The sequence below is a fragment of the Phragmites australis genome, chromosome 5 (assembly GCF_958298935.1).
Source record: "Phragmites australis chromosome 5, lpPhrAust1.1, whole genome shotgun sequence".
In the NCBI taxonomy this organism is placed as follows: domain Eukaryota; kingdom Viridiplantae; phylum Streptophyta; class Magnoliopsida; order Poales; family Poaceae; genus Phragmites; species Phragmites australis.
The window spans coordinates 44,665,972-44,692,665 of record NC_084925.1 but is presented as its reverse complement, the minus strand read 5'-3'; the positions used below and the strand labels follow the sequence as shown (position 1 = coordinate 44,692,665).

The 26,694-nt window shown below is 44.0% G+C and overlaps 4 protein-coding genes across 4 annotated transcripts; 2 read left to right on the top strand and 2 right to left on the bottom strand.

The window, feature by feature from the left end:
• The first annotated feature begins 1,172 nt into the window (after positions 1 to 1,172).
• On the top strand, positions 1,173 to 3,815 carry LOC133919943 (transcription termination factor MTERF4, chloroplastic-like). Its single transcript, XM_062364523.1, has 2 exons — positions 1,173 to 2,907; positions 3,340 to 3,815. Exon 1 carries the CDS (start codon positions 1,280 to 1,282, stop codon positions 2,741 to 2,743), a length of 1,464 nt encoding a protein of 487 aa, XP_062220507.1. The 5' UTR covers positions 1,173 to 1,279; the 3' UTR covers positions 2,744 to 2,907; positions 3,340 to 3,815.
• A 2,475-nt stretch (positions 3,816 to 6,290) lies between these two features.
• On the top strand, positions 6,291 to 9,504 carry LOC133917742 (pectinesterase-like). Its single transcript, XM_062361605.1, has 2 exons — positions 6,291 to 7,497; positions 8,787 to 9,504. Exons 1-2 carry the CDS (start codon positions 6,429 to 6,431, stop codon positions 9,464 to 9,466), a joined length of 1,749 nt encoding a protein of 582 aa, XP_062217589.1. The 5' UTR covers positions 6,291 to 6,428; the 3' UTR covers positions 9,467 to 9,504.
• A 97-nt stretch (positions 9,505 to 9,601) lies between these two features.
• On the bottom strand, positions 9,602 to 10,671 carry LOC133917743 (uncharacterized). Its single transcript, XM_062361606.1, has 3 exons — positions 10,334 to 10,671; positions 10,132 to 10,256; positions 9,602 to 10,008 (listed from the first exon to the last, which is right to left on the bottom strand). Exons 1-3 carry the CDS (start codon positions 10,361 to 10,363, stop codon positions 9,900 to 9,902), a joined length of 264 nt encoding a protein of 87 aa, XP_062217590.1. The 5' UTR covers positions 10,364 to 10,671; the 3' UTR covers positions 9,602 to 9,899.
• Positions 10,672 to 11,043: 372 nt separating this feature from the next.
• On the bottom strand, positions 11,044 to 25,848 carry LOC133919942 (protein TONSOKU-like). The gene is made up of 20 exons (XM_062364522.1): positions 25,368 to 25,848; positions 23,827 to 24,624; positions 22,610 to 22,786; positions 22,385 to 22,476; positions 21,730 to 21,828; positions 21,205 to 21,653; positions 21,084 to 21,112; positions 20,653 to 20,892; positions 19,824 to 19,971; positions 19,549 to 19,668; positions 14,856 to 14,956; positions 14,630 to 14,753; positions 14,159 to 14,271; positions 13,093 to 13,204; positions 12,774 to 12,878; positions 12,612 to 12,678; positions 12,408 to 12,528; positions 12,142 to 12,312; positions 11,937 to 12,054; positions 11,044 to 11,871 (listed from the first exon to the last, which is right to left on the bottom strand). The coding sequence occupies exons 1-20, from the start codon at positions 25,665 to 25,667 to the stop codon at positions 11,360 to 11,362; spliced, it is 3,996 nt and encodes a 1,331-aa protein (XP_062220506.1). The 5' UTR covers positions 25,668 to 25,848; the 3' UTR covers positions 11,044 to 11,359.
• Positions 25,849 to 26,694: the final 846 nt, after the last annotated feature.

The window sequence follows — 26,694 nt, the reverse complement described above, 5'->3', positions numbered from 1 at the left end:
GTGACTTTCTTCTGTTATTTAATGCACTAACCACCGGAGGGCATAAGTGACGGGAAAGATTTTGTTCTCGCCCGTTGAACGAGCGACGGTAGCCTGTACATGCCATTTTTTCAAATAAGCATATATTCTTGAAAATATTAAAGAAAAAATATATTAAAAAAATCGCAAGGGAGGGCTGTAACATAGTACATCTCGTTGGCCCAATAGTCCATATAAGCCTCCTCACCACTCAGAAGCAAACCAGGCCAGAGGCCCAGAGCAGTGCGATTTTTTTTTTTAACTTAAAAATTAAATAAATAGCCTCCGAATAAATTTTATTAAAAAATAGACGTCTACCACTCTCTCAAAAGGGTTACAGCCTTTTCAAAACGCGGTAAAATACCACGATGGCAAGCGCAGGTCTTACCGCCCTCTCAGAGAGCAATTAGTCTTTGAAGCCACCTGAGAGGGCGGTTAGACCCGCTAAATTTTCTCTTTCCATCTCTTATATTCAAAAAAGTAGTCTTATGTTACTCTAAAATTTTATTTTTTTTTACATATTTCATAATCCATGTACAATATGTTTTAATTGGATTCACTAAAAATTATGTGTATAATTTAAACTAAAATTATCTAAAAAGTACTTTTATAACTTCTATAAATTGTTAGTGCATCAAATAATTTTCTAAATTTCTGGAAAAATTCATTATTCTACCCCGAGATATTATTATTATGAAGGATAACCAAAGATCAAAGCGTCTGGTTCAAAACTCTATTGCTTCATCTGATCCGGGCAAATTGTCAAAGCATTTGACGATTGACACGCTGCAATATAAAGGACTAGTAAAAAAAATCCTAGATAGAAAGTGGGTCGGTCTTAAAATAAATGCTTCTTCTTATAGGATGGAGTAATGTTTAAAATTATTTTTAGCTCTAGGTTTGTATATGGCTGCATCAATTTGAGATGGCGGTGGACGTCTATTTTGTAATTTTTTTAATCCAAAGTTTATTTATTTAATTTTTTAAGTTAGAAAATGTAAAAAAAAAAACTCGAGCAGTGCTTCCCCTCGTCAGAGACACCCAAAATCACGGCCCGCCATTCCTCCTTGAATGGCCCGTTCTACCATACTTGCCGAATCAGCCCGCTCGCACGACTCGTCGGCCTCTCAACCCATTCGCCGAGCCCGGAACAAAAGAATCGGACGCGCATTTCTCAGCACGGCCCAGAAACCCCACCACGCTATCTGCCCTCCGCCTCGCCGCCGCCTGTGCCGCTCCCTCCCGGCACGCCGCCGCAGCCATGCTTCCCCTCGCCCGCGCGCTCCGGAGCCTCGGCCCGGCGGGGGCCGCGCGCGAAGGGCCCCTCCTCGCGTGGCTCTCCTCGAGGTCGGCAGCTTCTTCCTCCGCGCCGCCGGAGTACGAGATGCCATCGGTGACGTGGGGCGTCATCCAGGGGCGCAAGGAGCGCCTCGTCTCCCGCGTGCTGGCGCTCGACTTCCTACGCTCCGCGGGAGTCTCCGACCCCGCCGGCGAGCTCGAGGCCGTCGAGCTCCCCTCCTCCCTTGACGTGCTCCAGGAGCGCCTCGACTTCCTCCTCCGCCTCGGCCTCTCCACCGACGACCTCTCCAATTACCCGCTCCTCCTCGCCTGCTCCCTCCGCAAGAACGTCATCCCCGTCCTCTCCTACCTCGAGAAGCTCGGCGTCACGCGCGCCCGCCTCGCCGCCTTCGTCCGCGCCTACCCCGCGTGCCTCCACGCCTCCGTCGCCGTCGACCTCTCCCCCGTCGTCAAGGCCCTCCGCGGCCTCGATGTCGACCGCCAGGACCTTCCCCGTGTCCTCGAGCGGTTTCCCGACATCCTCGGCCTCAAGCCCGACGGCACCATCAGCACCTCCGTCGCCTACCTCGTTGGCATCGTCGGTGTCGCGCCACGAGACATCGGTCCCATGGTAACGCACTTCCCTTTCTTCCTTGGCATGAGGGTTGGCACTACCATCAAACCGTTCTGCGACTACATCACCTCTCTCGGGCTGCCCATGCGGATCCTGGCGAGGATCCTCGAGAAGCGACCGTACATTCTCGGTTATGATCTTGAGGAGACGGTCAAACCAAACGTGGAGGCATTGTTCAGCTTTGGCATTCGGAAGGAAGCCCTTCCATTGGTGATTGCTCAGTACCCGCCTATTCTTGGGCTGCCGCTGAAAGCAAAGTTAGCGGCACAGCAGTATTTCTTCAATTTGAAGCTCCAAATTGACCCAGATGGGTTTGCCCTTGCCGTCGAGAAGTTGCCACAGCTTGTAAGCTTGAATCAGAATGTGGTTCTGAAGCCCGTGGAGTTCCTTCGCGGACGTGGGATCTCCAATGAGGATGTTGCACGGATGGTGGTCCGGTGCCCGCAGATTCTATTGCAGCGGATTGAGCTCATGAAGAACAGTTTGTACTTCTTCAAGAGTGAAATGAAGCGACCTATAAGTGAACTATTTGATTATCCAGAGTATTTTACATACAGCTTGGAGTCAAGGATCAAGCCTAGGTACATGAGAGTTGCAAGTAAGGGGATTAGGTGTAGCTTGGATTGGTTCTTGAATTGCAGTGATCAGAGGTTTGAGGAAAGGATGCGAGGGGATTTTATTGAAGGGGATGCACCAGGGCCTTCATTTATAATGGGTGGGAAGCTTCAGATGCCAGGCAGCCAGCTAGTGTCTGATGATGATAACGAGGATACCGACGATGAGGTGCTATATAGGCGAACAGTCATGCTATAGTGAGTGTAATCTCTTCTTGTTGCTTTCATTTGAATAAGTCTGCGGCAGATTAGCGATTTGTGAGGATTCGTGAAATTACAGAAAAAGGTCATTTTGTCTCAGATTTGGTGGAGGATAATCCCAAAGTTCTTTCAACATGTGTTATAACAACATCATATAAGCAAGTAAGTACTATTTTGCTTGTTTTTACAGGTCAAAGAGTGTCTATTCTAGCTCTGATAATTAGAAAAAGGGGTGGAAATGTATAAGTAAACAGAGTGGAGGCCCTATTGCAGGGAACTCGATAACAATATGGTAATTGGCTGTAGTCAAGTACATACTACATAGTGAGCAGTGTTTAGTGCATGGTTATGAAATGATGTGGGGAACAAGATGAAACTAAATGTCTAGTTTGAAAATGCCTGATGGGAAGTTCTATGTTCTGTTCAGTTGAAAATAGTAAGATGAAATCATAAATCGAAATAATTTATAAAGTTTTGAAGTTAATTGCAGTTGGTTGTTTAATTATGTTTAGGACTTAAAAGTTATATTATCACTGTCAGTCAGTAGCACCATTGGTTGTTTGCATTTTAAATTGAAATTTGTTTACTGTGCAGGCATCGTCACATGCTTGATAAGAAGGCTTTGGTGTAGATGGAACTTGGCACCAGAGGTTGTCAGAGTGCTTGTCCAAGCAACATCTCAAAGGGATTAACAACGATAACAGAGGTACTCGGGTATAGCCTTTGATCATATGTCACTTCAGAGATGATAGCGTGAGATCCGTTGGTAATTTAAGCAGGAGATCAAAGAGTTGCTGAAGGACAACAGAGATAAGTAATGTGCTAGTGATGAAAATCTCGCTCCACTGAAAAAATCTGATTGTAGTTGATTTATGTTACTCAAGACAGTGGATGATCATAGAATATGATTCAGATTTTTGTAACATGTACACTATTTACTTTTTGTAACTCGAATGTTCAGCGTAACTTTTGCCCAAATACTCTCAGGACGTGTACAGCTTACATTTTGTGTTCCATGTAGCCATCTTGCCATGGCCAATTGATTAGTATGTTTATGGTTTTGTTGAAAATTTGTTGTTACAGATAAGAGAATATGTCCTATGCTGTCTTGTCCAAGAGTTCACTGCTATGAAACTAAATGCATTATGATCGTTTTTTTATCAGGGTATGTTGTTCTCTACATCAACCAAACTTTTGTTTGATTTGGCCGTGGTTTAACTGTCTATTCCTATCAGTATACTTTAAGCTCTTGCAGAAGCACCAACTGGATAGCAATAGTGCTTACTGCCTAGCTCTGATCTGACTTCAGAGCTGCTGACCGTTCAAAGCATTGTTTAGTAGTGTATAGGAAACCAACAAGAACAAGAGCAGGCAGCATTGCTTGGACATATATCATAGATTCTTAGGTAAGCATCACTGCATCAGTGCTCATCGCATTGTGGCATCTTTGATCTGAATGCACTTTAGTTCATGCAATCTTTCAAGTCAGAAACAAAGCTAGCCACGATGAGCTATTGAACTTGTGTACTCCGCTGCACTGTGTTTGGCCCTGCTGGCGTGCTGTCCTAGTACAGGTGATGTAACCTTTGGATTTTATCTCTCTCTGTAATGAATGGGCGAGCTCCTGCCATTCGTTTGGGGGAAAAAAATAACGTGACGAGCTATCGACTATTTCTTCTGAAGTTCTGTTTTGCTTTGATGCTTGTTGTTCTGCCCCGAATCTCTAGGGTCTCCACCTCGGCGGTGGCGCCGCCCTGGAGCAAGAACGTCACGTTGATCTGTCAGCCGACGCCGTACCCGAGAGCCTGCGAGACGGCACTCACGTCGGCGGAGGCGGCGCGGTCGGCCGGTGACCCGTTCGCGGCGTCCGTGCAGTTCGCGATGGCCCGGGCCACGTCGGCGCGCGCGCTGGCACGCAACCTCTCCGCGTCCGCGCGGACCGTGCCGCCGTCGGGCATGCACGAGTATTTGATATCGCTTGATTGCTGCTCGCTGCTGTAACATCTAGCTACTCCAATCGTTTTGATCACTGCAAGCACAGACTCCTAAAAAACCTAAAATTATTCATGCACAAGGGTAATGGATCATCGAATCCTTGTACAATTTTTTTAACAGACTTATCCTCTCTGCGCGATCTACTTTGAAAACCTTTTTGGATGCGAAACGGGAGTCAAACTCCCGTCGGCTCTTTCTATCTATAGAGTTTTACCACTGAACTACCAGCTCGTCCACACCTTATACGAAATTTCAAAACCTAAGACAAACTATAGAGGGAGAAACGAGAAAGAGAAGCAGCAACAGGGTGGCGGTTATTTCAAATAACGACCACTCCAGGTCCCCAATTTTCCGGCGGCACAGGAGCCCAAGTATCCTGAAAAAATTCATGTACATGCCTGCATGGGCGATGGATTAACGAACCATCCTGCAAAATTTCAGGCCCTAACATGGTCTATGGAGGGAGAAAGAGAAAGAATAAGTAATTCCGAAGTGGATGGTATTTGAAATACTGACCACCCAAACCCCCCATTGCTAGCTTTGTCCTGCGAGCTCTCTCCTCGCCTGCTCCCTCCACAAGAACTTCATCCCCGTCCTCTCCTACCTCGAGAAGCTCGGCGTCACACGCGCCTGTCTCACCACCTTCCTCCGCGCCTACCCTGCGTGCCTCCACGCCTTCGTCGTCGTCGGCCTCTCCCCTGTCGTCAAGGCCCTCCACGATCTCAATCTCGATGTCGACCACCAGGACCTTCCCCGTGTCCTCTAGGGGTTACCCGACATCCTCGGGCTATCTGTTTTGAAAAAAAAAATGACGAGCTATCGACTATATTTCTTCTGCAGGTCTGTTTTGGTTTGATATTTGTTGTTCTGCACCGAGTATTTCTATCTGGTCATGATTTTAGAGCTTAGTGTTGGATGTTTGAGCCTATCTACACGTTTTGACCAGGAAAACAACTAATAAATTGATTACGGTCTCATCTCACGCTGCACTATATAAATAAAGGGGGCTGGCACCTCACAAGCTAAGATTTTCCTATGAGGTTTAGCCATACCTGCACATAGCCAAACCCTAGCAATCATTAATTGCGCTTACGCAGCAGTGGGGCAAAGGTTGTCACCATGTCGTCCACGACCACCGCACCGATCTACTTCACCGTACCAGCAACCCGATCCACCTCGCCGGCGTCTTCATCACCATCCACATCGCCTTCGTCAATGCACCGACGTGAACTTCACCAACGGGCGACTACATCAACCATCTCATCACGCCGGCGACATCTTCATCCCCGTCGCCAGCGACATCCTCACCAAGCAATCTACGCTCATCATCAATCAGCCCCGAGCCTGATGGCTTCTCCTTACTCGAGTACGCACAAACGCTTCGGCTTTACAGGTATTCAATCGTTAGTGCTAAGCCTTCATATTAATTAGTTAAGGATTAGACCTAACACTTAGAACGTGAATGCAGTACTCCCATTTTACCAGAGTGCAGTTTCTCCCTTATTCGCGCTGCGTCGAGCATTGATGCGACCAACAAAACAAGGCCGCAAAAGGCACCGTGCCAGCTCAATAAAACCCCTTGCCTTGTAGTATACTGTACCCATGCACCTATCGACTCAAGACGTGCACAGCAGCTGAGACCCGCACTGCATGTGCACAACACGAGCACACGCAGCTCAGCTAGAACCATGGAAACGTTTGGTGGGGCAAGCTCGCGAGAGAGGCAAGACAAGAGAAGGTTACTATCAGCTATTGTTGCGTGGTCTTGCGCCATGGCCACGGTGCTAGCTCTCGCGACGGTGGTGCCTGTTGCTGCCAGAGAGGGACACGAGGCGGCATCGACGAGCAATGTGGCCGTCGTCTCCAGGGTCGCCACCTCGGCAGTGGCGCCGCCCTGGAGCAAGAACGTCACGTTGATCTGTCGGTCGACGCCGTACCCGAGCGCATGCGAGACGGCGCTCACGTCGGCGGAGGCGGTGCGGTCGGCCGGTGACCCATTCGCGGCGTCCGTGCAGTTCGCGATGGCCCGGGCCACGTCGACGAGCGCGCTGGCACGCAACCTCTCCGCGTCCGCGCGGACCGTGCCGCTGTTGGGCATGCACGACTGCGTCGAGCTCCTCGACATCAGCCTCGCCCAGCTCGGCGACGCGCTCGCGGGCTCCTCGGCCGACGCGGACGGGGCGACGACGTGGCTCAGCGCCGCGCTGACGAACCAGGGCACGTGCAACGACAGCCTCGCCGCCGTGCCGGCCTCCGCGGGGCGCGACGCTTTGCGGCATCAGGTCGCCGCGCTCGCGCAGTTCATCAGCACTGCGCTGGCGCTGCACGTCAACAAGATCAAGGGCAGTAGTGGCATCCCCCAGACCTCCTCCGCGCCCGCGCCGTCACCGAGAGGTAGCACGTTCCCGTCCTGGTTGTCCGAACGCGACAAGAAACTCCTGGAGTTCCCGGTGACCAACATCACACCTGACGCCGTGGTGGCGCTGGACAGCAGCGGGACGCACAGAAGCATCAATGAGGCGATCGCCGCCGTCACGGCGGCAGCGCCGGTTGGCTCCGAGGCGCGCGGTGGCCACGTAGTAGGAGGAGCTAGGAGGAAGGTGATCCACGTGAAGGCCGGGCGGTACGAGGAGAGCGTGAGCATCTCGTACCAGCAGGAGAACGTGATACTGATGGGCGACGGCAAGGGGAAGACGATCGTCGACGGGCACAAGAGCGTCGCCGACGGCTACACCACCTACTCCTCCGCCACCGTCAGTACGTAGCCATCTATCTACTCATGCACGATGCACACGTGTCTGTCACACACTTTGCCGTACAACTACAGGCTTATCGATTTCTGGCCCAGTACTGAAGCTCTAGTGCTTTGGCCCAACAAAATTACTCCGAGCATCAAGTCATCTACGGCGTCATTCAGGCTTAATTTTTTTGCACTTTAATTAAACTAGGGGTAGTGTCAGATTCCAAAAAAACTTTTCTGAAGCTAAGCACCGTGCAATTTTAGGTGACTAAAAGATTAAAAAAAATCTAGACAATAGCTGTATGCATCACGGATGTAAAGGCTGGGATATGATTTATATTCCATTATTAAAAAAAGAGAAGGAAATTCTAGCCGGTTGAAAGCAAGTAAAACTGTTTTTTTTCTTTTTTCACTTAAGGAAGTACGTGTGCGTTAAGTAGTGAGTACAAAAGCGACACCAGTAGAGGAAGTCTTTCTATGGACTCTTTGATTTGGTGGTAACAACTTTCTTTTTCACGTACGACGTGTAAAGTGATTTGGCCTTGATGAGTGAAGTTACTCTACTATCTGGCCATCCGCTATGCAAAAGCATAGATAGCCCAGATGACACAACAAGTGCTATATATTTGCACTTTGCAGTACCTCTAAGTGCAAATGGGCAGGCAAGCGAAAGAAGCGTCGGTTGGATTTGATCGTAAGATGCACGACACTTTTCTAAGCTTTATTGCCATCTCATCTGCATGCAGTACACTAGCAGTACATTGCATGAATTCATGGCTGCTCTATAGGCATATATGCACCGTCAAATGCTACGACTGCGATGTTTCACTTGCCATGACGCTCACTTTTGACATTTTGTAATTGTGCTCGCAAGTACACTTTAATTAATTGTACTAGCTAATTGTTCATAAGTTATAACAAAGATGTAAATATTATGTGTGATAATATAAGTATAAACTTAAGTATAAAGATGTGAATGCGTCATGTGAGTATCGTCGAATGAATACGCTGGAAGGATGACATAGTTTAGATTTAGATGGAATCTGAAAAAAAAAAGATTATCCGCTAATTTTTTTATAAAGTTTATTTATTTTTATTAGTAAAATATGTTATATATCTGTAACAAGTAACGAGATGAAATTTTTGAAGACGAGGGCGGTAAAAAAGTGAGAAAATTATTTAAATTTAAATTATTTTTATTAGATAAGAGAAGAGAAGAGGGAAGAGATCACGTGAGAATCAGCTTATGTTTTATATATTAGATATTGTACGTACCAACGCCTTTTGTCATCTTTGTATCGTACAGCTGCGATGGGCTCGGGCTTCATCGCCAAAGGCCTGAGCATCGTCAACAGCGCCGGGCCGGGGAAGGGCCAAGCCGTGGCGCTGCTGGTCGGCGGCGACCGCTCCGTCGTGTACCAGTGCAAAATCCAGGCGTACCAGGACACGCTCTTCGCGCACTCCAACCGCCAGTTCTACGCCGAGGACGACATCTCCGGCACGGTGGACTTCATCTTCGGCAACTCCGCTGTTGTCATCCAGAGCTGCGACATCCAGGCCAGGAAGCCCAGCCCGGGCCAGGAGGACGTCATCACGGCGCAGGGCCGGAGCGACGTGAACCAGAACACCGGGACCTCCATCCACAGGTGTCGGATCACAGGCGCGTCGGACCTCGCCGGCACGCCGGTGTATCTGGGCCGTCCGTGGCACAAGTACGCGCGGACGGTCGTGATGGAGAGCGTCCTGGACGGCTCGATTGCGCCGGCTGGGTGGCTCGAGTGGTCGGATCAGTCCGCGCTGGGTACGGTGTACTATGGGGAGTACGAAAACACCGGGCCCGGTGCGGCGACAAATGGGCGGGTGACGTGGAAGGGAGTGCACACGTCAATGTCCACCGTGGACGCCTGGTGGTTTACTGTGAAGCTGTTAATCCAGGGGGACTCGTGGTTGGGGAGCACTGGAGTTCCTTACACATCTGGACTGTAAGGAAGACTCTGACATACTCCTTCCTATTTGGTGTCCGGGACTGATTAACCTGAGGATGAACCGATCTGAATAAAAGGAAAAGGAAATTCATCTTAGATTTTCGATGTGAATTGCAGTGCTCATCATTTAAGTGATGAAAATAATTTGCTCGCTCCATAGGGAACTTGGTCGGAAATAATTCCAGTTGCAGTGATGGAGAGGTACTGAAATTCTACTGCACTAGTAGCAGGAACATGGACAAGTTCGTTTGATGCTTCACAGAAACATAAATTTCATCTCGTTTATCGAAAGGAGATGGTGACGCATGTAATCGAACTTGAAATATGGCAAGAAGAGGTGAAGAGTCCGCAGTTCGGGTTATTCCTGTAATTATTCTCACGCGACTGAACTCTAGATAATTATTCTTGTGTGATCACTCTATCAGCTCCACATTTCAGAAATGCCTCTTCTGATCATTCCAGCTGGGATGCACGGCATCTGCGTCTTCCAAGACTCGAAGCGTCGACAGCTCGATGAAATCGGTGACCCGGATTCCCATTGGCCTGCACCACAATTTGACAACACAAAACGCAGCTCTAGGTTCAGGCATTCTGAATATGTGATCTTAATCTTTTCTGCGAAGGAGCAAAGTGATTAAGTAGTAACATGCTAGTATGGGTTACTACCATGGAAAGCAGGCCTTCTCCGGCAGCCGCATCTCGAGCCTCAGCCCGTCGTCGTACCCTTCGCAGATCACCACTCCTCTGTCATCTCTGTAGCACACCACGCCTCTCACCTGGTCCTCAAACACCTGAACAATCACAGCAAGATTCGAACAGAAGATTCACCCAAAATTCATGTGTGACTCAGATAGATGCATGCACTTACCGTCTTGACAGATCCTGCAGAGTTGCTCATTGCAGCTGCGCACTGCGGTGCCGAACCTCAAGGTCTCCTTCCGTGTGTGAGATCACGGGATGGCGACGGAAGGAGGGTGATGGCAAGAGCTCCTGACCGCCATTGGGTTCTTGGATGGAGCCCTTGCCAGTTCAGGAAAGGAGATGGGTGGTGAAACGGTTACCGATTTTGCCATAGGAGCAGCTTTAAGCTTTTCAATAACGAACTTATTGCAGTTTGGCGGCCTGGTGTGCCTAGTCTATCATTGGAGGTTTCTATTGGTTAGCGGTTGCTGCTGAACAAGACGGCATTTTTATGTGCAATGATGGTGCTATGTCCACAAGCAATGATCACAAATGGAGATTTTTTTTGGAGGGGGGGGGGGGGGCAATATGTAATGTCTCAGCTTATCATGCTTTCTTTTGGGTTGGTGGGCCCAGTCAGTCCCATCATAGATATTATCCGCGTAATTGTCAATATTCTCCAATTCGTAGAACCAGCAAATTCTTGTCTAGTGATGTGGTACACTCGACAAAACAATTTGATATCTGTTGCCAATAGTGGCCAAATGGGCATTAATATTCCCGTTTTAAGCACCTCTGCGATTCCTTGGCTATAGTGATTCTCAAATATTACATTTGTTCTGTTCTATGTGGTGTACCAATCATGATTTATGATATGGATGTGTAGATCAACTCTGGTTTGGTTGGCCTCCGAATTGGCAAAGAAACTCTTTTACTATCCATCTCCAAAGGGTTGCTGTGATGACAAGTTTATAATAGGGACAAAAGTCATGCTAATAACTGAAACTATAGACATAACTGAAAAAATAAATGGGAAGCATGTACTATCTACATTCCCGCAAGTCAACATAATTACAATTTACAAGGCTGGTGAAGCCCAAATTCTCTGAGTCTTTGCCCACCTCTTACAAGTTGCAACGAATCCGAAGTTAATTCACTGTTTAGTTTATTTCCAGAGAGCAACCATAATCTAACATTGGAAGGCCTTCCGGGTTCACATTTGTAAGTCTCTTCTGCAGCAGGGTTCCAGGCCGCAGCACCTCATACCATCCACTGAAAAGTGCACCACCTCCTTATTTACATGTTTTCGAGCCATTCCATCACCTCTTGGACCAGAAGCCCAAGCAGAATACAGTGACTGTATGGCCTCTTCCCACAAACCGTTCCGACTGAGATCAAGCACCTTCAGTTGCTTTGCTGAATTCAGGGCATGCACGAGTTCTTGGATTATCTGACAAGGGGTTTTCTGCGATGAACTTGCATAGCTCCCATGTGGACCAGATACCGAACGGTGGTTCTCGTTGTCTGCTTCATCTTCACTGTCCGCAACCTGCATATTCTCAAGATCTACTTTCCCTGGGGCTATATAATTGTTTACGGCAGGGTTGTTACATTGTTTTTGCTCAGTAGTTGATACTTCCTGCATGTCTTCGTCATACTGCATTGTTCTCTCTAGTGCCAAGTTTGTGTTCTCAGCCATTCGCAGCTCCTCCAATTGGTCATTTCCTGAAAGTAGCAGAGACTATTAGTTTGATTCAGAGACTGTTGTTTGCAATATAATTATTCCTCACCTGATAGTGCCTGAATAATACAAACAATTCCGGCGAGTCCAAGGTTGCATCTGTCAAGGGTGAGAGATCTAATACTGCATTGGGGATTCACAAGCATTGCCCGAATAGCGTCACAACCCTGCATTGTGCAACGTAACTCAACTGATTGTGGCTACTGAAATATGGGAATACATATTACCAAAGCATCTGAGAATAGGAACTAAACCTCCAGCTTGATGGAGTTTCCTCCAATGTTTAAGTCAAGAATATTGATCTGAGAGAGATTTGTACAGATTTGTGTGAAGTCAGGTGTTGTAAGCCCACAATTAGACAACTCCAACCTCAGCAATTCTTGAGATGCACAAGACAATGCCTCGGTAAGCCTAATTGTCCCCATCTGCATAAATAGCAGCACAGATAAGATGACATGGCTTGTGTACAGGCTGCGAAGCAAAGACTTTTTCTGAAAGGAAAAATGGAAAGCAAATTTACCGGTCCAATGGAAGTTCCACCTAGCAGAATTCCTGATAGGCATGAGGATCGTGCAAGAAGGCACAGCTTATCAACCATTAGCTTATTCAATTTTATACCAGTCAGGCTTAGTTCTGAAAACCTGCAAGGACAAAATGTATGGCTAGTCTATTATTTGCTGCACCTTAGTATCTATTGACATATATGGAACAAGTTTCTGCAAACCTTGTCAGAGAGGAAAGTTTGGAGAGAAGGTTAAGCATTGCATTGCCAGAAATTGGATTATTCTTTCCTGTCATGAATATGGAATTTATGAGCGTTTGCACATGAACATCGCTAATAGTCTGAGTCATACAAGATCACTAGATAATCATGCAACAAAAGTACCTAATGAGAGATGTGAAAGGGCCGACCCTTCGTGGAGTGCATCTGACATCTTTTGAACAGTTCTTGACGTGATAGAACACTGCTCAACATTCAAGCTATACAGTGCTGTAACGAAGTGAAAACAGAACATACATTTTATAAAATGAAAGTGAAGTCCCTTATGATACAGTCAAGGAACAAAAAAAATCCAGGAAAACCTCAGAAGCCTATATCCTGGCTTCCTCCAGTCCCCAAAAGATGATATATGCATTTCTTGGCTTCCTCCAGTCCCCAAAAGATGATATATGCAATTCTTACTGATATATCGAGAGCTCCATACCTCTGCACTTTTGCAGGATTGTGAAAAGGTAAGAACTGCAAGCATCTGTGAGGCGATTCCCAGATAGATTAAGTACTTCCAATCGAACAGTCATAACAGCACACTCGCATATCTGTTTATCAGTAAATAAGGAGGCAAAAAATGACTTTACAATTTTGCCCTTGAAAGCAATATATTCTGTAAAGCAACAGAATTTATTTTGGTATTCAAGTCTTCATTTGTGTTAAACAATGATACAAATCAAATTTGCAGAGTTCAAAGAAAGGTTCCTAATAACTCCGCCTATGTTGTACCAACATAACTGGTCCCAAGCCCAGGTTAAGACCCAGCCACTCTTATGGAGATGAAACCCAAAGAAAGGTACCTAATATCCACTATAAACCAATCACAGTTCACTCCAGTCAAGGACTGAGACCACCAGTTTGATTAGAGTATGGAGAAATCCAAATATTTTGAGTTGGCAAGTTTGGACAAGTACCAGTGACACACTGACACATATGAGGCCACTCCAATTTCAATGTACAACTTAAGTAAATGTTCTGAACAAAGACAACAAATTCAACCAGTTACCAGCTAATATGTCTGTTGCAAGTTGAGTGAAAGAGGATTCTAAAGTTTGGCATATAAGAGATGTTAATTTCTTAAATAACGAAAACAGGCAACAAACTAGAATTAGCAACAACACCAGAAAAGAAATCTTCAGAAACTAACTAATTCTACTGGTTTCTGCAGGAAATGGCTGCTCGTAGTTCAAAAGGTTATTTGCATCCTGTTCCAGATCCATTTAGCAACAGAACCCCAGGCCCTCCTTTGTTAAATTGAATAGAATTGGCCCTTAAAACAATGGTTTACATATTAATAAAGCATCATGTATATCTAACCCGATCCAGCGGATATCTTGCTAACTTGCTTTATTGTGACATAACCCCATTGGATATAGTGTATAAGATTAGCACACATGCTTCCATGTTTTTCCTCAACTTCTTTAAACAGGATCCATGTCATAAATGTGCAAAAGGTGCGTGCAGAATTTCCTTTAGTAGATTTCTGGGATTGTGAAAAAAACCTGAAACAAAGCAGTAGGACCGAATCGATTACAATGTAAATCCAGAGTCAAGCCACCATATGTTTGACTTGATGAAGCAAATATATGCTGAAGCCTTTCAATTGTTTGGTTTCCTGTGATTAGTGAACATAAATGCTTAATCAGTCTGGTATGCGATAGCATAAGAGCAAAGTATTGCTTCTATACTCTCATACAAATTAAACTGCATGAATCATGAAGCAAAACTATTAGTAATGGAGTAGTGCACGGTTCATTATAAGGTCCTTAACAGGCTTTAAAATTCGTGTTTTTAACTTCTTGGAAGAACATAGAAGCACTACATATAAGAGGATTGATAGCACATGTTCTGTGTTACGAGGTCCTAAAGAAACAACCATTTAGTTGTAACTAATTTTCTTCAGTGCTGTCAAAGTATTGATGCACAAGTTAAAGATAACAATGAAAATAATAGTAGTTACTGGAAAAGGGTACCTAACAAGTTATGAGAAAGATCCAACACTGCTATTGTTTTATGAGATCTTAGGGCATCAAGAAAGGGTGTAATTGACAGATCCTGCAGTCCGCAATCAGAAACAATGACTTCATCTTCAGAGACCTGTCAGAAAATAGAAGACAGGATCATATTCGGTCAAGTTAACTAGACCTGCTCTGTGACATTATCATTCCGATACGAGTCATACATATCTAACAAACTTACCTCAAGATTATATAGTTTTGTCAGCAGCTTCTTATTGGGCGCTTCTGATAACTTCATGCAGAAATCAACATACAATTTCATCAACCGCTTTGGCACCCAATCTTCATTAGAAATATGGTATGTCAGAAGAGATTAACTGGTCAGAAATATAGAATTTATGTTTCACAGTTGTATGAGCCAGTGTAATACATGCACTGGAAAATTTACACAAATAAAGAGGAAGGTTTCTTAACTTTGTATGGAAAACAATGTTGCCAAGGATTTTTCCTATTGTCAGCACATGTCAGTACAAGCCATTGGAGCAGTCAGTAAATTGGCACTCATTGTAGTAGGCTATTATGACACAGCATACAAATCACATTGTTATATAGTATTCGTTTACCATACTTGTTTCAATCCTCAAATTGCTAACAACAAAAATGGGTATGTTTGGTTCCATTGCCCAATCTTGATTAGCCTAGCTCTCGGTGTAACAACTTACTTTCCAAAATTTTACAAATTTTCAAAAAAATTCAACATTAGTGAGTAGCTTCACTAGTAGAGTAGTCTAAAACCTATTTTCAAAAACTCAATAATGAATAAGTTAATGATCTTAATGGTTGAAATTCAAAATCCTTGAATTCATCATCTATTCAATACTTGATCATACCTAATCCTTCTCTAGTTTAATTCAAATCTTATCCAAATCCTTGCTTAAAGTCAATCTTTTCTTTTCCTCAAATCCTGTATAAATCCAAATTCAAATTCCCTATTACTCCCATTCGTGTTTAACCTCATATTTCCTTTCTCTCAAATTTACTCCAAACTCAATTCAAATTCAAACCCTATTCAAATTTCTCTGCAAAAGTTTCTATTCTAAAACCCTAGATATGCCTGAAGTGCCCTTGGGCCCAATCCTGCCCAAGCCCAAGCTTTTGACCGACACACAAGTCTTCTAAAAGCCCCAACAAAAGAATCTACGAAATCTGTAAATATTCACGAAGTCTTGGACAACCACATCTTCCCACGCAGTTTCAGAGTTCAAGACTGCCTCAAATACAAATATTGATAATACTAAAGTTGTAGGTCTCGTCGAGAGCTTTGATTTGCACCTATGGAAGTCCCCATTTGGGAATTAAAGCTAGGAGTTATGACCCTCAAAATCAGTACTGCGCAGATAAATCCGAGTTCAAACAGTTTATATTGTGACGCATTTTTGAAAATCAAGATGGCGTTTTCAGAAGTTCCAATGAATACCAAAGTTGAAGATCTTTTCGAGTACTACAAGATAAAGTCCAAGAACGTTCAATTTGGAGTTCGAATGATGTAGATATCATCCATGAAATAGAGGGCTGCGAAAAAAAAAAAAACCTGACCGACTCGAACTCAAACCCGAGCTGTGTTCAGCTTGGGGTCCACAGTGGCCAGCCACATCTAGCCCTATAAATAGGAGCTGCACACCCTCTCCTGCCCCTTCCCATGCCCCAAACCCTAGCCGTCCCTACTGCCCTGCCCGCGTTGCCACGTCGCGTCGTCGTCCGATGTGTCGCCCTATGGAGGAGCTGTGCTCCGTCACCCCTACCGACGTCGACAACGTCTCTACCCTGTAGCACGCCATCAACACCACCCCTACCCTTCACCACATCCATGCACGCCATTCGCCAGTGCCGTCGCCGCCCGTGACACACTGTGTCACCGTCTTGACGACCTCCTCCCCGATCCTCGTAGCAAGGTAAAGACCAATCCCTCCTCCTTTCCCCCTGTATCGTTGCCATGTGCAAGCCCCAACCAAGTCCTAGTCCCCACGAAGCCCTTGCTGCGCCGCCACGGTCGTCGCCATCACGGACAGCCACGCGGCCGCCGATTGGCATCGATGTTCGAGGCCGACTAGGGCACCGATTGCCATGCCCTTTCGCCAACACGTGCCCCTTGTAGCCCTTAAGCACCCCACGAAACAAGTCGGCCAGTAGAACACCTACGCCGCCGAGTTCAAGGTTGTCATACCCGCTGTCCGATGTTTGGATGTGTTCTGCACACGCACCGGGTTTGCATTCGAGTTCCCCGTCAATCCAGAATCTGTATGTATGCGCCACTGCGTCACAGCGTGTCCCATGGAGTCTTCGACCGGAACGCGGTTGCCAACCGCGGCAAGCCGCAGCTGTCACCCATCTCATTTTGACTGATCGATCTTCCTCTCAAGAGATGATCAGCCCAAACCAGTGCCATAGAATTGTGTTTCCAGGAAATATGAATGTTTCTATTAAGACGGTTTCTCAAATTTCATAGCCAATATCCAGGAACGCGTGTATATTCATCGTTGTTTCTGGATGCGACCACAGTTGAACCTGAGAGCAGTTGTCGTTGCTTTGCCGCTACCTCAGAGGACCCTTTCCAAAACCAACCATACCGTTGAGTTAGCATTTTCACGTTCTACGCCATGCTTCCCTTGTTTCGCTAAAACACCACCGAAGCCTAGCGTCAATGTCAGTGACCACACGCCTAATCGTCGTCTCTGACGAAACCTGAGCTACCGCCGCCGCTACGCACAGTCGCCGGCAGTATCCTTAACCCAACAGTGCAACCTCCGACCATTTGTTCCATCACGGGCGGTCGAGACTAGACTTCAGCGTACCACTTCTTTAACCCAAGTCGGCGCTTGCATGGCATGCCAAGTCAGCGTCACATCATGCTTCTTAGCTTAGTCAGCGAAGTCTAGTCAGCCCTATACTTCTTGAACATTGCGCAACGATATTGTCAAGGCTGAAGTAATGATTGAGCAATAAATTCTTTTCCCATAGAAAGATAATTCCAGTAAACCAGCTTTTACTTTTCAGCCTAATCCATCTCCCGAAAGCCCATTCTCCTTCATCCTAACTCCTATTTAGACAATTCTTCGTCTATCTAAAATCATAATCTATCCAACCATAGTGCTTTTAAAGTGTGTTGATGACGTTTGGTATGTTGTTCTTAGTGTTTTCTTTGTGTTGTTTGTCGATATTTCCTATGATATTGATAACGTTCCAGAACAGTTTGAGGGACTTCAAGACCCAGATTTCGATAACACTGAGCAGCACATTGGAAAAAGGCAAGTTGTCCTTGACGCATTTTGTACCTATTATTGCAAATGTTTTATTTACAAAATTACGTGCTAATAATCTTGCTGGGATTTCCAAAAATAGGCTATCCTTAATATTCCTTATTTTCCTTGTCGCCATGGCTTTGGTATGGATCGGTAGGTCATGCTTAGCCTCGCTTTGAGATTGTTGGGATCACAACGGTTAATTACACATGTATAATGGTCTTATGCAACCGTGATAACATTTGTGGAATAATGTTTTGTATAGCAATATGGAACTTAGGGTCTGGACATGTGTTGGTAAGTGGGAGGGCCTGTGGATATGTTCTAGGCATGGTTAACCTTGGATGGATATTCTGGTGATTACCCTTGTTGATTGGTTAGTGGTATTCTTGCCCAGACCATATTAAGGACCGGTTCGTGGAGCGACTACCTATGAAATCAGTACAACCAGAAGTTTGTTATGGGATAGACCTAGTCGATTAATTTGTTATTCTCTCATCATTGTGAAAATCATTTGGTGGTGCGAAGACGGAAGGGTGTACTTTCTAGAACCGTAAGGTGCAGGAGGGAGCTTCTGGGGTGGAGAGTGTACTCCACTTGTGTAAGGCGATGAAACCTTAGCGGGTCGACACATGCTGAGAAAGGCGTTGGAAAGACTTTGCAATGGATTCCTAGCACACATCTCAGAAGTGTGTAAGAGTCATCCGTCGACCAACAAGTACTAGACAAAACAGGAAGACACGTCTTGTAGGTAAAGTTTACGATCTCTGCAAAGTAAAAAATATGATATATCAGCTGTGCTCACGGTTATGAGTGTTATGGACCCTCACATGATTAGAAACAACTTGGTGGTCTGGTATAGTCAATCACAGTGGTGATAATCGTATTTGAGGTAGTGGTATGATTGGGTGGTTGGAACACGAGGATATGTCGAGATGGTTGGAATCTCGAGGTTATGAAATATTATTCATTTAATCTAATTAATCACTTTTGAACTACTGTTTATTTAAATTCTGCATTTTTGCAAATAAGCCCCTTGTTGTATGCCTTGATATGCATTTTTACCACAACTTGCGGAGTACGAGACGTACTCACACTTGTTATAAACACCACACTCAGTCAAGGCAAATATTGAAGACTTCGTGGAAGATGACGCATTCTAGGGTGTGTTATCAATCGATTGCCTGTGGAGTTGCCCAGAAGGACCAAAGACTTCGCATAGTTTCTGCTACCGTTTCATTTGCTTTTTGACCCTCGGGTCCATGCGGTAAGAACGAATGTATGTTTAAAGTTAATGATATTGTTTTATTATTCCACTTATGACGTCACTATATGCATGTAACTTGATCCTGACATACATATAGCTACATTCGGTTTAGTCCCGAGTGTGACACCCAGGCAAGAAAATTTGAATTTGAGCAAGGATGCCCTTTCTAGAGAGAAATGGGTTCTTCTCCACTAGCAAGGTTTTTCTTGCCCACTAGCAAGGATAGGCAAGGGGGACCAAAGGAAACAAACATGCCCAAAATGTTCATATGTCCAAGCATCCATGCCAGACTAGTAGTCCTAAGAAAATAGTTGAGAACAAGCCAACAAGGCATATCCATTCTATCAAAAGATAATCAACATACATACCATCAATAACAACATCAACACACTTCTGCTCAGAAGCAAGTTGATCAACATAATCTATTGATGTTGCATCATCCAATGCCTTTCCACAATACTTGAGTTCCCCAATGATAGGTAATAAACCTACAAAGTAAAATAAATGTAGGTTCCCCATCAGAATACTAGCAAAGCTATATAATTGTCCCAACAATAGGAGACAAACCTAGCAAAGTAGGAAAAATGCAAAAAAAGACAAAGTAAAAGCTAATTGATGAGGAAGTAGAACTTAAAAGGCAAACCTTTGGCCCTCTTCTCATCAGGAATCTGAAGATAATATACACATGCCACTTCAACTTTGAGGGACTCAATGCTAAAAGCACCTTCCTGTACCCAAGCACGTCCATCCAAGTAAACCAAATGTTCACCAATTTTGAAGGCCCAGAAGTGCTGCACATTGAGAAACATCCTATTTTATTCCAACAAAACAAAAGGTTCCATAATTGGAGACTGGAGTAACTGTGTAACTTGTACATAATGACTACTGAGGCTAAGGACCATGTGCAGATCCTTTAAAAGTTAACTCTGATACAGATAGGAATGTGAAGACAAACCATGCATTGATCCTATGCAGGCTTGAATATGGTTTGCACCCAAAAAACTCGTGAAGTGCCTCTGACATCTAACCAACTAACCATACATCCACAAAGGTGGCAAATTGGCAAAGTGATACAGATTGGTGGTAGTAAAAGTATCCCTCGAGGATACATCTACATGTCTACATCGGTGTCTTCATAAGGTAGTTGCACATAGCAGCTCAAGCCTACGTTTAATTTACTCTGGTTCATGCAACAACCAAAATGAAAAACACAAATGGATGCCTTCCCAAAGTTAAATGTTAGATCATGAATACTAAGTGTCCTGTTTGGAATGAGGATTGCTTTTAGTACATTTGTGGACCTACCCGAGTAATTAGCTGGATTAACCATAACATATTCTCACAGAATTTTTCCAAAAAATAAACTAAGAGCAAAGGGAAAACACCATTTGTGTATGCTTTTCGCTTGCTGACATTCTCAAAAAGTTATAGTTTGGCGAGCATGAGAATATAGGATTAACAATAGTACTTACAGGAGCAGCTTCTGTGGACAGAAGACCAACATTTTGGCTTTCATGCTGACTGTTTGAAGCAGGAGTACTAAGCTTGAAACCACTTGCTGCTGATTTGGATGCTGATCCCTTTCCTACACTGGAAGCACCTAATTCTACGCCTTCAAAAGCATGACCAATAGGACTACTTGATTTGAATGAACAGATACTCTCCTCAGCAGGGCATGGTGCATCCCTGGTTTCATTAGAATGTAAAGTATCCTGCAGATGGATAATAGCTCTCAATATCTGGGGCTTTCCCAAAAGCACAATAAAAAGTCGACAACTGACTCTTTTAAATTCTCAATAACATTTGATGGGACCAAACAGAACCAGCAGATGCTGTGAACAACATTATATCTCAATTTCATATCAAGAACAGAAGTCTAAAGGCATCGGATGCGTTGCATTACCTGATTTCTGTTGCTGTTTGCTCCATGATCTGTTGGTCATGAAAAAGGAGGTGTCAATACAACTAGGAGATAAATAACAGTCATTCCAACATCTGAGTATACAATGCTAATAAACCCGTACCTGAGACAGACATGCTATCTGTGTGATTAGTGGACGTCTTTTTGTATTGAACACTTTCAGGACTATCTTCACTCTCATCATCTGATAAGACCACACGAACACGCTTTCTACCAACAGAGTGATTAGTACATGATGTACTTAAAACTGTCCTAGTGCCTTCGGCCATATCACATAATTCATCAACCTTCATAGAAGGACTACGTATCTCGGGTGTCTTAATCTTGGATGAGCTCCTGCTTTTGTGAACCAGTGAAGCAAGAGTAACATCATCATCAAGTTCCTCAGAATATTTATTCGCAACCTGCCCATTGTCATCCTTAGGATCATGCATATTGTCATATGCATTACCACCTTCAGTGTCAGTTTCTGAGCAATAGTCACTAACAGTATCCCTTGCTTCATGTTGATTCAATTTTTGCTTCAGGTTGTCTATTTTTAGCTGCAGTTTCCTGAGGGGCAAAAAGTCTCTTTAGTAACAGGATCACATAACATCCTTTTGTGCAATATCTGTTCTTAGTAACTTACTTGGCTTCTTCAATATTATCAAATCTGACCATGTGACTATAATGCATATTCTCGAGGGCAGAAAGTTGAACATTAGGTAGGTCACCTTCCACAGAAATCCTGAATATGATGCAATTATCAGAATCTAAAGGTGGAAACAGTATGCCATTAAGGACAAGAGCAATTATAGCGCACTCACAGGAACTATTACGAGATAGATTGCATGGACACAGACACAACACAACAATATGACACGAAAACTAAAATGGCAATATGAGATACAAAATCTAAATTCTAGTACCAACCCAGTTGTACAGATGTTAAAAGCATCAAAAGTGGTGGATGATTAGCATAGCTTCAATCCCTTGACATATGCCAAGTGTTCTCTTAGAAGATTAGTGCAACCTAGAACAAAAGATGCAGCTGTCCTCAAAATATTGGCACTCCAAATTTCTCATATCTCAGCCACAAACTTTTAAATGTACCATTTTTTATACATTCAAGAAATGGGTGCTTGAATGCATAAAAGAACATGTTAGTAGGTGAGCCTCCCGTGTCATGTCCTATGTGCTGTTCATGGCCATTTACTTTAATGTGACATATATCTAAAACATCACAGCATGAAAGCAGACTTGATATCTTTTCACTTTTGGACAGGAAGGCATCAAGAAATTGCCTGTAGCCTTCTTCAAAAGCTTGCAACGCACCAGCCCAGTCACCACAAGAATCGAGAACATTCCCAATGTTCACTTTTGCTAATGCTTGCCCCTGAAATTGCACATATCCAAGGTGAGCATGATTTGAAACTTGAAGTATCAAGTAAATGAGTACAACTGAAAGGTGGTACTAGGTAGGGGCATGTCAGCATATTCACAATACAAATGAGGACATGTAGACTCACCTCCAAGTTCCCAATCGACCGATATATGTTCCAACTTTTCATGTACCATTTACGAGCTTTGCTGAAGTTTCTAAGCTTTTGATACGATTCTCCTATGGACAGAAGAGAGTCACTCTGCTTTTCCTTATCACGAAGTTCATTGGCTACCCTTTTTTTCCCTTTCGAAAATTCCTTGTGCTGGAGAACAAATAGTTTACATGAATGAGCCATGAGCTTATTATATCGCACCTCAGTGCCTTGTTGATGTTACTGCAGTGAGCATAAGTGCATTTGACCTTTTATGTGTGTCACTTTGATTATTTCAGTTCTGGAACTTGAAAGGTCAATATATCGATCACTAATTCATTTTCTAAATGTAATATAGCAAATAAAATTATGCGTGATGGGTTTTATTAGGCACCCACATTTATCAAAGCTGATAAATTCAAATTGCTGGTGCAATTGAAAATAAAGAATCTTGCATATACTGCACTGTGAGTCTTCTGATTAACGAGTTTGGACACACAAAGATGATGTACCAAACCATTTCCCTTAGCAACAATCCAACATTTGGACATAAAAAATAGTTCCAGCAAAATCGAGTTACTTTTCTTTATATTGCTCAGAAATGTTTCAGGTTAACAGAACTTAATATGGTGTAACATTGGCTATCTCAGCTTTCTGATAAAACATAAATCCACACCAATTTGTGATAGTAGTTAGTACAACACAAAGGCAGGAAACAATCTATGTGTAGTTCAAAACAGGTGCCTACACCATGAAGCCATTCGATAGTGCAAAAACGAAATACAGGCAGTTAGGAAGGAAGTTACAATCTCACCCTATATGTGTAAACATCGAGGTTCCAAACAAAACATCAATATTTCTGACTGCCAGAAAAAATTGCAGCGAGACACTATTTCCTATCTTAGTAAAGTTTATGTTCAGTTCATCAATTATTTTTTGGAGAGATTGTATACAGTTTCAGGGGTGCAACTCAAAAGCTAGAACAAAGCATAATGTTGCATGTTATTTCTTTCAGAGAAGTCATCATATGTAACCTAGAGATTGCTATCCATGTGCATGCATAAACCAGCAAAAAATGCAACAAAGTTCTTTTTTGTGAACAAAACCTAAAAAGGAATAAAGCAAGTTGACAGATGGAAAGGTGTTTCAAGTTTACAGCTAATATTAGGTGTCTAAAGATCACATAATTAATTACCATTCAGTTCACCTACTTTTTGCCATGCACATATCATCCTCGCCTTCTCAATAAGATTATCCAACCATGTGTGCTGCTCAAGGAGGAGTTTTCTCTCTTTAGATGTCCCACGAGCATTAGAAGCATCTCTGACAACTTTTTTCAGCTTCTGTTCATCTTTCTTCAACTCTTCAAGTACTTCAGCTGCTTTTGTAACAGTTTCAATATTCTGGTGAATTTGGTCAATTAGTGCATCCTCATCTTCCAAGCATTTAGCTATTTGAAGAGCTTTATTGTAACAAAGTTTTGCATCTTCATACTTTTGAACCCGAGAATGCAACTCCCCAAGATTTATGAACCCTTTTGCCTCACCTTGAGGATGGCGTATTTTTTTACATATCTCTATGTCCTTCTCAATGTGGCCCTTGGCTTTATTCCAATTGCGTAATTCAGTGTAAACATTCCCAAGATTATGATGGAGCCTGGTGCGAGTGTCATCGTATGGATTTACCTCTTCATCATCACATATCTTCAGACCTTGTATAAGTAGTTTCTCGGCTTCTTCAAAATTATCAAGTTCCAGCTCAAGCATGCCCATATTATTGTATGTGTCAATAAGCTCCTTTAGAAAGGAAGACTTTTGAGACGGGGATTTCTCCTTTAGAGTCCTTGCCAGCTTCATTGCAGATTTAAAATACTTCTTGGCATTCCTTATGGCACTGTGATCATTTTCAGACCTCAGAAGAATTTCATGGTATGTTCTCCCAAGCTGTGTGCTAGCTCGCTGCTGCTCAACAAGGTCATCAGACTCCTTTGCAAGCTGTAGGTGCTTCTTCTGTCGAGCCAGCAAGCATCAAGGAAAAGGAAGCATGAGCTCATGTAGTAAAGGCATTAAATAGACATTTTGGATTATAAAGGTAACTCTGAGTATTATTCTAATAATTAACATCTCAAATGAAACAATAATTTAGCATTTAACATCAAAAGGGCCTTGAACAAATCACCGAATGATCATATTTTAATAGATGTACTGTAACAGACCAGGTACAACCAATGCATACCAACCAAAAGAGTAACCCGATTGGTATAGGAGGTTTACCCCTAGGTTTATAAGCATCTCAAACAACTAAACCACCCATAGCCATAACCCATGTGTGCTTAACACACTACTACTAACCTGAGATAGGCCAAACTGGGGCAGGTGTTAAATGTAGCCATTCACCACTACCACTTAACATTTCAATGCATTACCAGATCATTTTTTTGTGTACAGATGCACCACCAGATGGCCCACACCAGTACACCACAGTGAGCATTCAAATGAGCAAGACTCCACTAAAACCATAATTTCAACAGCCGAACCTAATATTTGTCACGCAGTCCAAATAGGCGAATACACGTCCAGATCATATGCTGCCAAATGATCCAAAAGACAGTGAACATTGATGCAACCGTACAAGCTAATAATTTCGCCCCCAAAATAAAATTCCATCCTAAAACTCAGTAGTACGTACCACACTGAAATTATGGTCAGTGATGACTGAATAGAACCGAGAACGGTGGCGACTGAGGAGTGACCTGGTAAGTGAGGGCCTCGGAGAAGCGGCCGAGTCGGAGGTAGACCTCGCCGAGAGACTGGCAGGAGGGGAGGAGGTGGCGCTGGGGGAGGTACTTGACGGAGACCTCGTAGTCGGTCCGCAGCCAGCGGAGCGCCTCGACGTACTCGCCGCGGCGCTTGTGGATGTCGCCGATGACGTTGGCCCAGCGCGCCTCCTCCTCCCGGTTCCCCTCCGACAGCGCCTCCTTGTACCCCCGCTTCGCCGCCCGCAGCTCCTCCTCCTCTTCCTTCTTCAACCGCCCGCCGCCGCCGCGCCCCATCGCCGCCACTAGGGTTCCAGCCTGTTTTTTTTTTTTTTTCCTTTCTCCACCCAAATTTTCCGTTTGGGTTTTGGGGATCTCGGAGGGAGGAAATGGGACGTGGCTAATCAGCGCGCGCTCGCGCGGAAGCGTACGCGCGCCGCGCCCGACAGCCCACCGCTCTTACCATTTTCGGAAAGTTTTTTCCTCCCGTGTTTTCGTCCGTCGTCCGTCCGTCCATCTGTTCAGCGCGAGTTCGGTCCATGCGTGTGCAGTCGGACAGGTCGTCCGCGACTGGTCCGCTAGCGGTCGCACGCGTAACATAATTCGTGAGGAAATGGCCCAGTGCAGGGGATTCTCCCGCCAAAATACTCGGGAGATCTTAATTTTTTCATTAATTTCTGGGCTGTATTTTTTGGCCTGAGGAGAAAGCACATAACATGGGCCTTGAAGAATGCAAGGCCCACTAAAGGTAGCTTGTGTTTCTATCCTTCGATCAGGCTGCCCACGGACGGGCTGGGCCAAATTTCGGTTTCTGTGAAGGGCGGGGTGTTCTTTAGATTTATGTCATTATAAGTATCGTGGTTTTCAAATATTTCAGATCTTTTGAAGTTGAGTTTATGCCACTACAAATCTTTTATAAATATTCTAAAAATATATAAATATGTTGCGACTAGATTAATTCATAACTGACCTATCACACCTCTAAAACTAGTGAAACCACTTTTATTGGTTTATTTATACTATGTTTTCTATAGAAAAAATAATAATAGACATGAAAAAGTTAATTACAATATTGTTTCTTAACATATTCACTTTTATGCTTGTGAACTTTGTAAAAACCATAAATAAATTAATAAAACTCTAAATTAAGTGAAATCAATTGAAAAGGTCCTCTTAAGATACATCAAGAAAACTATATGTTTACATGTTAAAGTTTTTCTTTAACATGAGTTAATATCTGAGCCGTACGTTTCAATTTTTTTATTTTTTTTTCAAACTTCCTCCCTATAGAATATGATGTAAACGACATTATTTTTAAAAAACA

Excerpts from the sequence above, each read along its gene's own strand:
- LOC133919943 (XM_062364523.1), top strand. The coding sequence starts at position 1,280 with ATGCTTCCCCTCGCCCGCGCGCTCCGGAGCCTCGGCCCGGCGGGGGCC.
- LOC133917742 (XM_062361605.1), top strand. The coding sequence starts at position 6,429 with ATGGAAACGTTTGGTGGGGCAAGCTCGCGAGAGAGGCAAGACAAGAGA. Across the intron at positions 7,498-8,786 it reads CTACTCCTCCGCCACCGTCA|CTGCGATGGGCTCGGGCTTC; the intron begins GTACGTAGCCAT and ends TGTATCGTACAG.
- LOC133917743 (XM_062361606.1), bottom strand. The coding sequence starts at position 10,363 with ATGAGCAACTCTGCAGGATCTGTCAAGACG. Across the intron at positions 10,257-10,333 it reads CTGCAGGATCTGTCAAGACG|GTGTTTGAGGACCAGGTGAG; the intron begins GTAAGTGCATGC and ends GTGATTGTTCAG. Across the intron at positions 10,009-10,131 it reads GAGAAGGCCTGCTTTCCATG|GCCAATGGGAATCCGGGTCA; the intron begins GTAGTAACCCAT and ends ATTGTGGTGCAG.
- LOC133919942 (XM_062364522.1), bottom strand. The coding sequence starts at position 25,667 with ATGGGGCGCGGCGGCGGCGGGCGGTTGAAGAAGGAAGAGGAGGAGGAG. Across the intron at positions 20,893-21,083 it reads CAAACAGCAACAGAAATCAG|GATACTTTACATTCTAATGA; the intron begins GTAATGCAACGC and ends ATCCATCTGCAG. Across the intron at positions 12,313-12,407 it reads GTGGAACTTCCATTGGACCG|ATGGGGACAATTAGGCTTAC; the intron begins GTAAATTTGCTT and ends CTATTTATGCAG.